General features: G+C 39.9%; 1 protein-coding gene across 1 annotated transcript in view; it reads left to right on the top strand.

The window, feature by feature from the left end:
- Fas2 (fasciclin 2) overlaps positions 1-15,610 on the top strand; it is a 128,025-nt gene that overhangs the window by 29,183 nt on the left and 83,232 nt on the right. Inside the window, exons 2-4 of the mRNA XM_069832095.1 lie at positions 4,552-4,726; positions 7,643-7,794; positions 13,515-13,780. Coding sequence (XP_069688196.1) covers positions 4,552-4,726; positions 7,643-7,794; positions 13,515-13,780 — 593 coding nt within the window. The remainder of the gene's footprint in view (positions 1-4,551; positions 4,727-7,642; positions 7,795-13,514; positions 13,781-15,610) is intronic.

Genomic DNA, 15,610 nt, shown 5'->3' with positions numbered 1-15,610 from the left:
ATTTAATATCTCCAAAAAATTTACTGCTGTAAGCTGTATCTAACCCCTTAATCTCTGCCTATAGTATCTACAGCTACGAAAAATGTTATCCTCTCCCTCTAACGGATATCCAGACCCCACCCCAATCTTCAGTCATATTCTTGCTTATGCGACCCGTATTTTAGAAACTTCAAACGCCTTGCTTACTAACCGGTGTGTAGTTCTGCGAGTAAATCAGTTTATAGTTACTTTCGATCAAATATTTCAGGGACCTAAAGACAGCACAATTTCATCTACGTAATAAAGAACCCCAGAAGAAATCTCTTGATTAGATTTTGAGTACACTGCTACTTTCTGTGTACTTCGTTTAATGGAGAAATAAAAGAAGAGCCATTTCAAGTTAGTTATGACTATCTAGGGATCACCATATCCAGTGCAATAAATTGCGATCTCGTTTCTCTTTGGGGCCGAGGCGAGAAAAAGTTATGTTTTGGAAATTCTTACAGCTCTCCTATGTGCCGCCCGTTCTCGATTTCTAAAGAAATTTGATCTCTTGCACTTGAGATATATAGCCAACTTTAATTCCGTTTACTACAAAAAGGAAAAGCCCCGGAGTAAAACACACTGGACTGTTGCCAGAATACCCTGCCGGTAGGCTACACCCCAAAACCGAAGGCGTTGAGAGAGACTGTCCCGCCCACATTAAAAAGTTTCGCAACTTGAATAAATGGATGGAAGCCAAAACCAACAAACAAGCTGAAGAATTGCACGAAATTAGTTGCTTCTGAAATGTGGCTCATAAGAGCGAAACACGTTTGGAGTGGGTATGAGTTATGCAGCTTCCAATTTGAATACAAGCATGCGGACATTATTTTCTCGTTGTGTGAAACAGAAATATTGCGTAACGCAGCAGTCGGTGGTATAGCGCAGGGTTTACCAGCTAGAAGCACTGTGGAGCGCGGACTACCTGCTCCGATGCTCCGACACCGCGTGGTTTAGAGACCGGAGAGCAAGAAGATTTCTCGCGGAGAAGTAATTTCAGCAGTGCCATGTCGTAATTTGACACACAGAAAATGAAACTGAAAATATAAACTCATTTTTGCATATCATTATTATTATTATTATTACGATTAGGGAAAACACGGAAATTCTACTTGAAGCAAGTAAAGCAACAGGGTTGGAAGTAAATCCCGAAAAGACTAAGTATATGATTATGTCTCGTGACCAGAATATTGTACGAAATGGAAACATAAAAATTGGAGATTTATCCTTCGAAGAGGTGGAAAAATTCAAATATCTTGGAGCAACAGTAACAAATATAAATGGCACTCAGGAGGAAATTAAACGCAGAATAAATATGGGAAATGCCTGTTATTATTCGGTTGAGAAGCTTTTGTCATCTAGTCTGCTGTCAAAAAATCTGAAAGTTAGAATTTATAAAACAGTTATATTACCGGTTGTTCTGTGTGGTTTGTGAAACTTGGACTCTCACTTTGAGAGAGGAACAGAGATTAAGGGTGTTTGAGAATAAGGTTCTTAGCAAAAAAAATATTTGAGGCTAAGAGGGATGAAGTTACAGGAGAATGGAGAAAGTTACACAACGCAGAGCTGCACGCATTGTATTCTTCACCTGACATAATTAGGAACATTAAATACAGACGTTTGAGATGGGCAGGGCATGTAGCACGTATGGACGAATTCAGAAATGCATATAGAGTGTTAGTTGGGAGGCCGGAGGGGAAAAGACCTTTAGGGAGGCCGAGACGTAGATGGGAGGATAATATTAAAATGAATTTGAGGGACATGAGATATGATGGTAGAGACTGGATTAATCTTGCTCAGGATAGGGATCAATGGCGGGCTTATGTGAGGGCGGCAATGAACCTCTGGGTTCCTTAAAAGCCAGTAAGTAAATATTATTATTATTATTATCATCATCATCATCATCATCATTAGGGCTAGGACTTTTATGCCCTTAAAATGGTCAAAATATGCACTTATGATCTAAAACTTCCAGAAATATGCCTAACTTGGGTCCGGCCACAAAGGGAAACACTGAAGGAGGAGAGTTCGGTCCGGTGCTGTGGATTGAATTCGGCGTAGCTCAGTGGTAAAAGCGCTCGGTACGTAGAACCAAGAGACCCGGGTTCGATCCCCGGCGCCGAGCGAATTTTTCTCCTCAAATATTAATTGTCAATATTACAGATATTATTCTGTAGGACAAATTAATAAAATCTTTAAGTATTATGAATCTAAGATGTGCTGTGAACTCCTTAGTTGCTTCGTACAGACATCTTTTTCTATTTTTAACTAGAAAATTACATTATTCTTACGCACTTATCACAACAATTATTACAAATCACACCACTTCCACCGACTTAATTATTTGCAGTTCAATTTTGCATCCTAATTTACAGTCTTGGAGAATTTACAATACATTTTAAAAAATGTCGTCGTCCGCTTGAGTACACTTGGCCGCACGCTTGTGAACGGCACTCGTCGCGCTACGTAACTGCATACGGCTATCTTTGATTTCCGTAGCGCTCGCGCTGACTGCTGACTGCACGCTGACCAAGATCACGCGTTCACAGCAATGCGTTCCAATAACGAAACGTATCGCGCTAGCTGCTGACTGCACGCTGACCAAGATCACGCGTTCACAGCAATGCGTTCCAATAACGAAACGTATCGCGCTGGCTGCTGATTGCACGCTGACCAAGATCACGCGTTCACAGCAATGCGTTCCAATAACGAAACGTATCGCGCTGGCTGCTGATTGCACGCTGACCAAGATCACGCGTTCACAGCAATGCGTTCCAATAACGAAACGTATCGCGCTAGCTGCTGACTGCACGCTGACCAAGATCACGCGTTCACAGCAATGCGTTCCAATAACGAAACGTATCGCGCTGGCTGCTGATTGCACGCTGACCAAGATCACGCGTTCACAGCAATGCGTTCCAATAACGAAACGTATCGCGCTAGCTGCTGACTGCACGCTGACCAAGATCACGCGTTCACAGCAATGCGTTCCAATAACGAAACGTATCGCGCTGGCTGCTGATTGCACGCTGACCAAGATCACGCGTTCACAGCAATGCGTTCCAATAACGAAACGTATCGCGCTGGCTGCTGATTGCACGCTGACCAAGATCACGCGTTCACAGCAATGCGTTCCAATAACGAAACGTATCGCGCTAGCTGCTGACTGCACGCTGACCAAGATCACGCGTTCACAGCAATGCATTCCAATAACGAAACGTATCGCGCTGGCTGCTGATTGCACGCTGACCAAGATCACGCGTTCACAGCAATGCGTTCCAATAACGAAACGTATCGCGCTAGCTGCTGACTGCACGCTGACCAAGATCACGCGTTCACAGCAATGCGTTCCAATAACGAAACGTATCGCGCTAGCTGCTGACTGCACGCTGACCAAGATCACGCGTTCACAGCAATGCGTTCCAATAACGAAACGTATCGCGCTGGCTGCTGACTGCACGCTGACCAAGATCACGCGTTCACAGCAATGCGTTCCAATAACGAAACGTATCGCGCTGGCTGCTGATTGCACGCTGACCAAGATCACGCGTTCACAGCAATGCGTTCCAATAACGAAACGTATCGCGCTGGCTGCTGATTGCACGCTGACCAAGATCACGCGTTCACAGCAATGCGTTCCAATAACGAAACGTATCGCGCTAGCTGCTGACTGCACGCTGACCAAGATCACGCGTTCACAGCAATGCGTTCCAATAACGAAACGTATCGCGCTGGCTGCTGATTGCACGCTGACCAAGATCACGCGTTCACAGCAATGCGTTCCAATAACGAAACGTATCGCGCTGGCTGCTGATTGCACGCTGACCAAGATCACGCGTTCACAGCAATGCGTTCCAATAACGAAACGTATCGCGCTAGCTGCTGACTGCACGCTGACCAAGATCACGCGTTCACAGCAATGCGTTCCAATAACGAAACGTATCGCGCTAGCTGCTGACTGCACGCTGACCAAGATCACGCGTTCACAGCAATGCGTTCCAATAACGAAACGTATCGCGCTGGCTGCTGATTGCACGCTGACCAAGATCACGCGTTCACAGCAATGCGTTCCAATAACGAAACGTATCGCGCTGGCTGCTGATTGCACGCTGACCAAGATCACGCGTTCACAGCAATGCGTTCCAATAACAAAACGTATCGCGCTAGCTGCTGACTGCACGCTGACCAAGATCACGCGTTCACAGCAATGCGTTCCAATAACGAAACGTAACTCTGTAAATATTGAGAATAGGACCCATGTTTATATGACATTTTTTGCTCAGAATGTCTTCGGAAATAAGCTCCGTAAAGGACGGTAAATCCTCGTGAATCACCCTGTATACCTGAGTTATATGAGGTAAAAGAAAATGGATATTTTGAACATGTTTTCAAAAACTAATGTCACCATGTACTTATTTTTCCATTTTTGGATTCTACAAGTTGTGAAACGTACAAAATCATATAATTTGTTTACCATTTGTAAACTATTGTTTTGTGATGAAGCTACATTCTGATGTGTTTTTGTTTCAGAATTGGTACTTGGAGCTCCCGAACTTCGGATTCTACCTTCGCAGCCAGTTCTAAACCGACCCATCAGACAAAGCATGCTGCTCTCCTGCCAAGTTGTCGTAGAAAACAAGAACTTAGTTACAGACTTGCAGTGGCGGGACCCTAATGGAAGAGTTGTCGGCGAGCATGGCAGCCGGTATGTAATGCACAACTTCCGTAACTCTGTAACTGCATTAGTTTACTCTAAGAAGATACGGTAATAAATATATGAATGTCCCTCAACTTTGTTTGGCTAATAGTGTATAAAAATGATTATTAATTAATGATTTAGCCACTTTATGTTGACTTGCTTTATTGGTTTGCTAAAGAATATCCTAACTTACGTAATTTCGATTCTTCAAGAAGTTTATCACTCATTTCTAAACAGTAAATAAGCTACACTCTTCCGAAAATGAGAAGTAAAACTTGAATTGCTTGTAATTCAGTGTTACCTAAGAAACAATTCGGCACTTGAGTATAAATTTAATGATAATATAGTAGTTATGAAACTAGTTTATAATGTTGTATAGGGTATTTCAAAAGCCAGTTCAAACATTAAACCGCTATAAATATTATAATATTTGAGATAGGGAAAAAAACAAAAACATCACAGTGTTGAACAAACAACTGGGTTTACAAAACACTGGGAAGATGTCCGCCGTTCTCTTGTTCAACGTACAGCATTCTGTCTGCAATACCATGCACAGCATTTTGCAGATAATGTCTTGGAATATTGGCAATTTCTTGTGAGATGGCATCTTTCAGTTGCAGTAGAGTTGTTGTGTTCGGGCGCGAGTTCGATTCCCGCTTGGTCTTATTACCTGGTTGGGTTTTTTCCGAGGTTTTCCCCAACCATAAGGCAAATGTCAGGTAATCTGTGGCGAATCCTCGGCCTCATCTCGCCAAATTTCATCTCGCTATCACCAATCCCACCGACGCTAAATAACGTCGTAGTTGATACAGCGTCGTTAAATAACCAAGTAAAAAAAAAACAAATTTATTTAATCTCGTCTTTAAGTTTAGACATTATACCGGGATCACTTTTCTTTTTTCTTCATTGTTGTGCAGTATGCTATTCGTATTTCTCCAAGTGGCGGCCTGAACACCTGCAGACTTGTAACACATGAATACAGGCTGTTACAAAAGAAACATTACAATGCTTCCATTCCTCAAATGAGGTATAGAAATTCTTATACATTCAGAAATTAAAATTAGTATTATAGTCCAGACACATGATCTGAAGACATTAATTAATCAACTTAATCATAAAGAAAAGCAAAAAAAAAAAAAAAAAAAAAAGATCTTTTGAATTCAACATTTTGTAATGTTAATACAAAAAGAGTTCAGACAAGTTTTGGGGACCATATTTTCTAACGTTAATAGAAAAAAAAAGTTCAGACAAGTTTGGGAGCAGTGCCCCCTCCCATCTCCCGCATAACTCCATCTATGGTCTATGATGAGGCGATAGTAGCGATCCTGGTGGCTAGCAACTAGCAAGTTCAACCACAGTCTAGTATATACAGTCATGAAGCTTGAGTTTATGAGGGTACTAGGAACAATAGACTGTGCGAGTACTATTTTGCATTGTCTGTGATGAGGCGATAGTAGCGATCCTAGTGGTTAGCAACTATCTATGGATGCATGTTTACTATACTTGTTTTTTTGAAAGATGGGACATGACAATTAAGCGACCGAGCTTGGAACTACAGTGCTATGTTGCCAATATGGACTACCACGCTGCCAGCTGATGGAAGCTAGCAATTGACGTTAAAATGGCTGACGTTAAAACATTCATTGACAATTGACGCGAAGGTAAGAAAACAATACAAAAATCGACAGAGAATCCAACACAAAACGTACCAATGCTAACATTGTGTGCACAATAAATGTCGCCAAGAGAGCTAATAGCACTCGCCACGTGGAAACGGTAAGTTTGGCAACTCAACCGTTGTTACCATAGCAACAGGCCTACCACGCTATGTGACACTGAGTTTTTTTCCGATCGCAACGCTCCTGTCATGTCTCATCTTTAAAAAAAAACAAGTATACGTATTGAGCTTCGTGACTGAATATACTAGACTATGGTTCAACTGCCAATTGATACAATTTCCTACGTATTGAGCTTCATGGGTTTACTATGATATTTGTGAAGTAACGGTTAGTTCGTCTGGCCGCGAAACCAGGTGGCCCGGGTTCGATTCCCGGTCAGGACAAATTACCTGGTTGAGGTTTTTTCTGGGGTTTTCCCTCAACCCAATATGAGCAAATGCTGGGTAACTTTCGGTGCTGGACCCCGGACTCATTTTACTGGCATTATCACTTCCATCTCGTCCCGCGCCGTGGCGTCGCGGTCTAAGGCATCCTGCCTAGGACTCGCGTCACGGAATGCGCGCTGGTTCGAGTCCTCATGGGGGAAGAAATTTTCTCACGAAATTTCGGCCAGTGTACGGGACCGGTGCCCACCCAGCATCGTGATGCACTTGGGGAGCTACGATAGGTAGCGAAATCCGCTTGCGAATGCCAGCTATAACGGCTGGGGAGATCATCGTGCTAACCACACGATACTTCCATTCTGGTTGGATGATCGTCCATCTCTGCTTCGACATGTGGGTGTGAGGCCAGCAGCCGGCTGGTCGGTCTAGGCCCTTCACGGGCTGATTATTATTATTATTATTATTATTATTATTATTATTATTATTATTATCACTTCCATCTCATTCAGGCGGTAAATAAACTAAGCTGTTGATAAAGCGTCGTAAAATAACCTACCTAAATTAGCTCATAAATTAAGTTACTACTTTACCTTATAGATTTATCTAAATTTAAATAAATGTGTAGTGAAGATTATTGCTGGAGAACCTTTTAAGTGTAGTGAAAATATTTGTAATTTAAATTTATGTATTGTATTGATTAAGGCTGGTTGAGTGGAAGAGAAGGCCTTATGGCCTTAACTCTGCCAGCGAAAATAAAACATTATTATTATTATTATTATTATTATTATTATTATTATTATTATTATTATTACTAAAAAAACTATGATATTATTATAATGTTATGGTTTTTATGATTACAGCGGAGGAACGGGCATGCACACAGAGGCCATGCCGGACGGACTAGCCCTCATCATCCCCACGCTACAGGAGAGACACGCCGGGAATTACACGTGCACTGCCATGTATGCCAATACGGAGGAGTTGTCCAAGACGGTCACCATCAAGACGTTCAGTAAGTAGTACATCCGTCGTGGTTGAGGACGGTTTTTTTTTTTCGTAATAGTTCTGCTGCCGTATCATATCCGACCATATCCATCTTATCTTCTTTAATAATGTAACCAGAATTTCTGAAGCTCCAAACTGGACACTTAACCCAGTGGTTCCCAACCTTTTTTGACTGACGACACACTTTACTGAACGCCCACGACATCGCGACACACTTATTGATTGTAATAATAATAATAATAATAATAATAATAATAATAATAATAATGATAATAACCAGTACATTTCTTCTGGAGAAAAAGATTATGAAACCCCGTGTAGAATATTTTATAGCGGATGGGGAGATGATTACTGTTCACTGCACGGGAATTTTGTCGTTTTTAACCTCCCTTTCGTCCAACTAAGTTACTAAGGCCCAGTTTCTTCAACCTTTGTTAAATTATAACCAAGGCTCGGAACTTGGGGACGTGTGTCGTGTGCATGAGTAAGGTTACAGGTACAACGTACACAATGTTCACGCTGCAAAGTGCTCAGGGACAGTCGTATGCACTAAGAAAGTGGTCACATCGAACGACAAGAAGATGGACGAGGAAACTGTGTCTTGTCGAAGCCAATGACATTCAGAGAATTACAGGTAAACGTTTGTTTGAGGAATTAGAAAACACGTGTTATTCGAATGGGTATTATAGAAGTTTGAAAATACATTTTTTTAATTTTAGGTAGAGAATTTCATGGAGGGCTTCGGAGGAGATACATTATTTTCTGAGAATGGCAAGTTTATATTTTGTAAGTTGTCCACACATAAACTAGAGGTTGGAAACGGTGAAAGACATTGCAGTCCCTTAAACCGGTGGAAAATTTGTCCACAGCCATGGAACAAGTCGTAGAGGGATCTGCCCTAGTAGTGACACACAAATTGAAAACTATTTTCGAGAAAAATTTGGGAAATACTTATCTTTCTCAGATAACTAGCAACTACTGAAAATCGAATAGAAAACAGTAACAGTGAAAAACATTCAGTATTTTAAGTTTGTTCCCGTCACTTCATGTGAAGTGGAAATAAGTTTCTCTCGTTTCAAATCATGTTTAACTAACAGGCGAAGAAGTTATGGGTTCGAAAATCTTCGAATGTACGTAGTCATACATTGTAATAAAATGTACATAGCAGAACAGTAAATTTGATATATTTCTCGTGTTTATTTTCATTATACATATGCTATCAAATTACGTGTTTCAACCTACAATAATACTATCAATACGTTGTTACAGCCAGAAACTACTTTTATAGCAGACTTGACTGTACCTCCGTGCTGGAAGCGGGAGTTGTTGACATGAAAGACCAGTCGCTTAGCCACGTGGAAAGGCACAAGTTCCCAAGTTCCGAGCTTTGATTATAACAGTGTGTTATTCCATTTTAACTGTAAACTTAACAGTTGAAGCATTTCTTCAACTGCTGTTAGTACTAACAGGCTGTTAAAACCCATGTTAATTTAACTGCCCAATTTCATGCAGTTAAATCATTTAACTCTCTGTTAGCATAGAAGTATCCAATATGGCTGATGCGTTAGATGCTGAACTTATATATCTGAATTATTTAGAAAATGATATCCATGAATACATAAATAGAGGGGATGATTTCTGTAATTTGACAGAACAGAAGTTCATACAAAGGTATAGGCTATTTTCTGCCTAGCCTCACTTTTCGCTTTCAACTTAGATACGTTCGTTTGTTTATTCTCATTAATTGGCTTACACTGCGAAATAATTTCCAGCAGAAGGTTTCTTTCGAATGAAGAGAAATTAGTCCCACGATTTTTGTTCCAGTGTTTTCCATTTCATAACAGCAACACCAATACGCCGCTCCACGCTATTGTGATACAGACGAGGAAAGAAGCAGAAATCAAACCTGAGAGAATAGAAAGACTTCTATCCTCTCTGAATCAAACAACAGAAACAAGCGAGAATCGCAATTGTCAGAGTTCAGAAAACAGAAGTGAGCCAATACTTGGTTATAGGTTATGGTTAAACTCTAGAATCTCTGGTCCTAACAGAGAGTTAACAAACAGAATGTTAAAATGTTAAATGTAGAGTTGAAGAAACGCAATATTTTTAACAGCAATTCATACTTTTAACTTACAGTTAATTAACGCTATGTTAGGTGCATTTTAACAAAGGTTGAAGAAACCGGGCGTAAGACTTACAAGATCTAACAAACAAACGTTCTGATGGGGCAGATAAAAAAAAAATTTTTTTTTCTTCCACCATGTTAATAATGTAAAAAGAAGTGCTTATACAAATTTTGGCCACTCGACCGCAATTACGAGGCCGTCCAGAAAGTGATTTTCCCTAGGGCTGTTTATAGAAAAAAAAAAGCACAATTACATGGAAATATTTACTGAAAAAGATGCAGCAATTGTTGCGCTGTTTGTCAACATATCCCCCACTGGAATTGAGAGTCATAGCATGGCATCAATTTTTGTGTTGTAGAAGTCAGCCGCCTGAGATCGGAACCAGCGTTTGACTGCGTCTGCACCTCTCTCTGTCGATCCCATGAAATGAGAAATGTCTCAATTCTGGTGGAAAATATGTTGAAAAATAGCTCAACAATTGCTGTGTCTGTTCCAATAAATTTGTCCAATGAAATTACGTTTTTTTTTTTTTTTCTGTTAACGACCCCTGGCGAACTTACTTTTTTACGGCCCTCGTAATTGCGGTCGAGTGGCCAAAATTTGTATAAGCACTACTTTTGACATTATTAACATGGTGGAAGAAAAAAAATGACTTTTTTATCTGCCTCCATCAGAACGTTTGCCTGTAAACGGAATTCAAACAAAAATTTTATTAAAAACATAGTTATTCACACATATTTCGGTTTCATGATGAAAAATGCAACAAAAAGGTGCCGAACGCCGTTCCAGTGCGTACCGCCAGAAAAAAAAAAGCATTGATAACTTCTGTGTAGTGTCGGACATTCAGTGTTGTAGATAGGTTGATGTTAACAAGCAATCGAAAATTCTAAAAGAACAAGCAACAACTTAAGTGGGATTAGAAAAAAACAAACGTGTCAAAAATCTCAACCTATCTACGCTGGATGTCCGATAAAATATTTTTATTATCGTTTTTAAAACTCGCCTATTTAAATTAATGTGAAGTTTGCGCTTTGTGTGTTGCACAGAGTTTCTGTATACGTGGCCTTATGGTTGAAAAACTGAACTGAGCATTGTTGCAAGTGTTCACGTTTCATTGGTACAGTCTGTTTCAAATAAAATGTAGCAAATAAAAAAAAGGCGTTGTAAAGAGACTTTCTGGATGGCATAAAATTTATTTCTCAATTCCAAAATTTCGCGACACACTCCATGGAGTTGCGCGACACACCAGTGTGTCCCGACACACTACAGCTTCACGAAAAACTCCCTTTCCTAATCGTGTAACATTCAGTACAGGAAAGGGTTTCCAAACTTCCTTATTTATCAGGACATGTCCGTATTTTGAAGATCTGTACTGCCGTCCGTATTTATTTTTGAAGATTTATTAAATATCCACATTTTCATGAAAAAGTCCCAATCATCTCATTTTCAATAATTACATTTCAAACATAATTCTGAACTGCGAATAAAACTTATTTTTCGTCCATATACGAGTAGGCTATTTCATTCAGAGCCCAACTTTACTCATTTCAACGATACAGTAGTGCCCCAAGTATTAGCGTCACTGGTCAGTATTCTCTTTGAATACAAGCCACGCATAAATCATTCCAGATCACGCTTTGTTCATAAAATCGGTCGTTCGGTGTGCATTAACAATAGCATATTCCGCGGCATCATCAGTAACACGAGGTTGAGCCAATTTCATTTTTTCTCCCACCTGAAAATCGACATCAATCAAACTGTAAACATACGAAATTATTTTTCCGAGTGCAGTGAAGTTCGTTTTAGTCATCTATCAGCATATCTATACTAATAATAAATCTGTAACCGAAATTTTTCTGGTAATTTTCGCTTTTGTAACAATAATTGGTGTTAACGTATAATTAACTGTCCTGAAACCGAAAATCACTTTTTTGGAATTTTTGTTTGTATGTCTGTCTGTCTGTCTGTCTGCATGTTTGTTTCCTTTTCACGCGATAATGGCTAAACCGATTTATATGAAAATTGGAATATAAATTAAGTTTGTTGTAACTTAGATGTTAGGCTCTATGACATTCAAAATGCTTTATTTAAAAGGGGGTTATAAGTGGGCTTGAATTAAATAAATCGAAATATCTCGCTTATTGATTTTCATGAAAATGTTACATAACAAAAGCTTCTTTGAAAATTATTTCCGATAAGTTTTATTCTGTGCAAAATTTTGATGGGACTGATATTTAATGAGATAAATGAGTTTTAAAATAACAATGCCACCTAACGGGCTGTAATGAAACAAAAACAAATCACTTCGTCTATAAGGGGCCTTGGATAACAACAAACGGAAGCTATTATCATACAGAGAATGTTTATGTGTTTGTATTAAGTAATTTCGGAAGCTAATTAACCGATTTGTGTAATTATTATTTCACCATTGGAATGCTAAGCTAACGTACTGAATCAATACACTCTCGCTAATTCTCTGAGATGAAAATAAATGTGTACATAAACATTATTTTAAGAAAAACAGGAAACGAATATACAGAATAGCCTATCAAGTTTTCTGTGCATAAGAAGCTATTTTAATCTTACCTGTCCTCGATTTACTCAGGAGTTGCTGTAATAACATTATAGCAATAGTCCATCTAGAGCAGGCCTGCACAAACAGCGCTCAACGAGCGCGCTCCTTCAGAGCGGGAGAGCGGTATTTACCGCTCGCCGAAACGGAGATGAAGATACGTCAGCATGACATAGACTTGATATAGATAGAGGAGAGGGAAACGACCACTCAGCTATCTAGTGGAGTGCAGTGTGTAGGCCTATTCTCAGTAACTGTTTCACGTTGCTTAACTACTGCTACAGTACAGTATAGAGGAATCTAAAAGACGGAACATAACATTTAACATTTAACGATTTACAGCTCGAACTTATTGATCTTCAATGTGACTTAAGGGCTAAAGATCGTTTGAATAATACTACTAGCCTGGTTGAGTTTTACAAGACTAAACATTAGCAATAATATCCACGACTACACAGGCTGGCTGTGAAAATGATTGCTATGTTTGGCTCGACATTTATATTTGTGAGCAACTGTTTTCTATAATCAACTTTAATAATGGCAGACATCGAACATTTGTAACTGATGTTTCATTACGATCAGTAGGCTACTGTTCCTTTCAGCTGCCAACAGCATAAAATCTCGTTTTGATGTACTGATAAATAAAAATATAACAAAATGATATTGTACATTTAAGTAGCTATAGAATTTATATTACTTCTGTAAAATAAATATTTCTTTATTAATTAATAATAGTCCAAGATAGTTTTGCAAACACTGAACGGGAATTCATTTCATAAGCACTCGTAATAGCACTTCCTTTTGTGTATATTTTGTACGAGATCATCCCTTCTTCCAGTCCACCCTTATACAGAGCGCAGCTAATATCCGCATTCCGCTCATGAGCTGTGAGCCGGCTCGGAGAGCGCAAACCTTGTGCAGGCCTGATCTAGAGAAACTACACTTTCCAATGGTCGTCGTCATAGGACTTTTGTACTTGTAAATAAATATTAGCCTATTGTTGCAATTTGTCTCGTATTTTCACAGTTGCCATAACGTGGGAAGACGCCCCGGTAGAGCAGTTCCCCATCCTGAATTCAGACTACAAAGTGCGGTGCAAGGTGACGGCGAACCCCGCCCCCCTGGTGGACTGGCTGCAGAACGGCGAGCAGATCCAGCCCGGCGGCCGGTACGTGTTCGACACGGACGGCCTGCTGATCCAGAAAGTCACGGAGGCCGATGACGGCACGTACACGTGCCGCGCCGTCGTCATCGACACGGGCGAGTTGGCAGAGAAGAACATTCGTGTTGAGGTACGTGGGGTGAACTTGACCGTAAAGAAGAGGGATTTAAACTGTGGTATCATATGCAGTGAACGTATTTATTCTTTCGTGTTTTGTTCCTTCGTCCTTTAACAGTAGCGGCTCGTAGTTAAAGGCTCTTAGGCGGAGCCGCCCCTATAAATATCTCCTACAAAAATCTTGACATTTGTTTGTGTTTAATAGTAGAATAAAGATTTTCAATAGAGGAGAAACATCGGAATTTTACTCGGCTCGTTCGTTAATAACGGTCAATATATTTGGAACTGTTGGTACCAACAGATGTTTTTGAGATAGGTTATAAGTAGACTTCGTTGAATTGCCACACGCAGCATGCAATCAGGTTGCCGATGTACGGTAGTATAGAGGAGGTGAGCGACCGCCCGGTCTGGTTACTACTAAGCAGTTCATGTTCATGTTAAGAGTTGTGACCGGTCCAAATAGACAGAGCAGCTACAGCTAATGTATACCTATGTAAGCACTTGTTTTTGCATTACTGTGGTTGGAATAGTCAAGGCTTAACATTTGTTCAGTGCCGACAAGAATTCAATAAAACATACTACAATGAGAGTGTTGCTGTTCCAAACAATTGCCCCTGGAATACCCTTACCCCCGCAGCCAGTCTTGACCCTTTGGAAAACGTGGTTGGATGCTGTTAATTATTATGCAGAATATTACGGCAAAATAATGGAGGTAATTGATGTATTGGATAGCACAGACAGTTCCGCTGTTGCAGCTGTAAAATCATTGCCTTCTGAACAGCTATTGGAAGATATTCTGTTAATTGATTCTAATTTTAAAATCGTGTCCAAAAGCATCACCTTGTTAGAATCGTCTAAACTACAACTCTCAAAAGCCCTTAATATAGTGTATAACGTATCACAAACCGTTATCCAAAATAACAATTCACTAATTTCAGAAAAAGTGAAATGTAAGTTGAGAAACATTATTGCTAAAAATTCTCCTATTCACAACTTCGTATTATAAATGATGTGCTATCAGGTCACGACAGGACGTCTGAAGTTTGTGTACTAAAAAGTAGTCACTTTCCCTTCTTAAAATATGCACCTACTACATCGTATGATGTTGAACGTACATTTTCTCAATATAAAAACCGTTTGAGTGACCATCGGAGGAGGTTCACTTTGCAATCGCTCAAAATGTACGTAACTCTTCACTGCACTGCACATATTCAAGGGTGATGTATCTTACATTAAATTTTAAGAGTTAATATATCTCACTATAAATAATTGTGTACTTACATGTTTAGACATTTCCTACTTCAATGATCATTCATTATATTTCTTGAATGCAGGATACAGGTTTTATTGTAACCGCAGTATACTGTTCAGTGTTTACATCAGAGGCATACTCCATCCGTTGCACGCTCCCTTCTCATACAGTCTATACCGCGTGCATAGTAAACCTTACGAATCTCGTGGTAATTCCACGAAGTCTAGTTATAAGTAATAAAGGCTCAACCTTTCACGGTCCCTTCCGCACAATAGAAACAGGACGGGGAGGTTTCCTAGTGGAGTCCGGCTAATAAGGGTACAGCTAAGGTGTAGAGATCTACGCCTTGAGTCGTTGCCAACATTTTCTAGCTCTGAGTTTTAAAAATCTCTCTTGGAGAAGAGAAAAGAAACAATGTCTGACACTCCATTCTTGAGGTTACGTGTTTGCTCTCTCATTTATTTTACGGTAGGTCATAGGCCTAATTGACATTTTAGGATAACATTGCGATGTGAAGATGAAGGAGTCGTTTAGTTATTCGTTGACACAATTGGTATCCCATAAAGTGAAAGTTTTTCAAACCTCCGTCAG

Source organism: Periplaneta americana, chromosome 8, assembly GCF_040183065.1.
Source record: "Periplaneta americana isolate PAMFEO1 chromosome 8, P.americana_PAMFEO1_priV1, whole genome shotgun sequence".
Lineage (NCBI taxonomy): Eukaryota > Metazoa > Arthropoda > Insecta > Blattodea > Blattidae > Periplaneta > Periplaneta americana.
The sequence above is the reverse complement of the archived record's forward strand: the minus strand, read 5'-3'. Positions and strand labels throughout refer to the sequence as shown.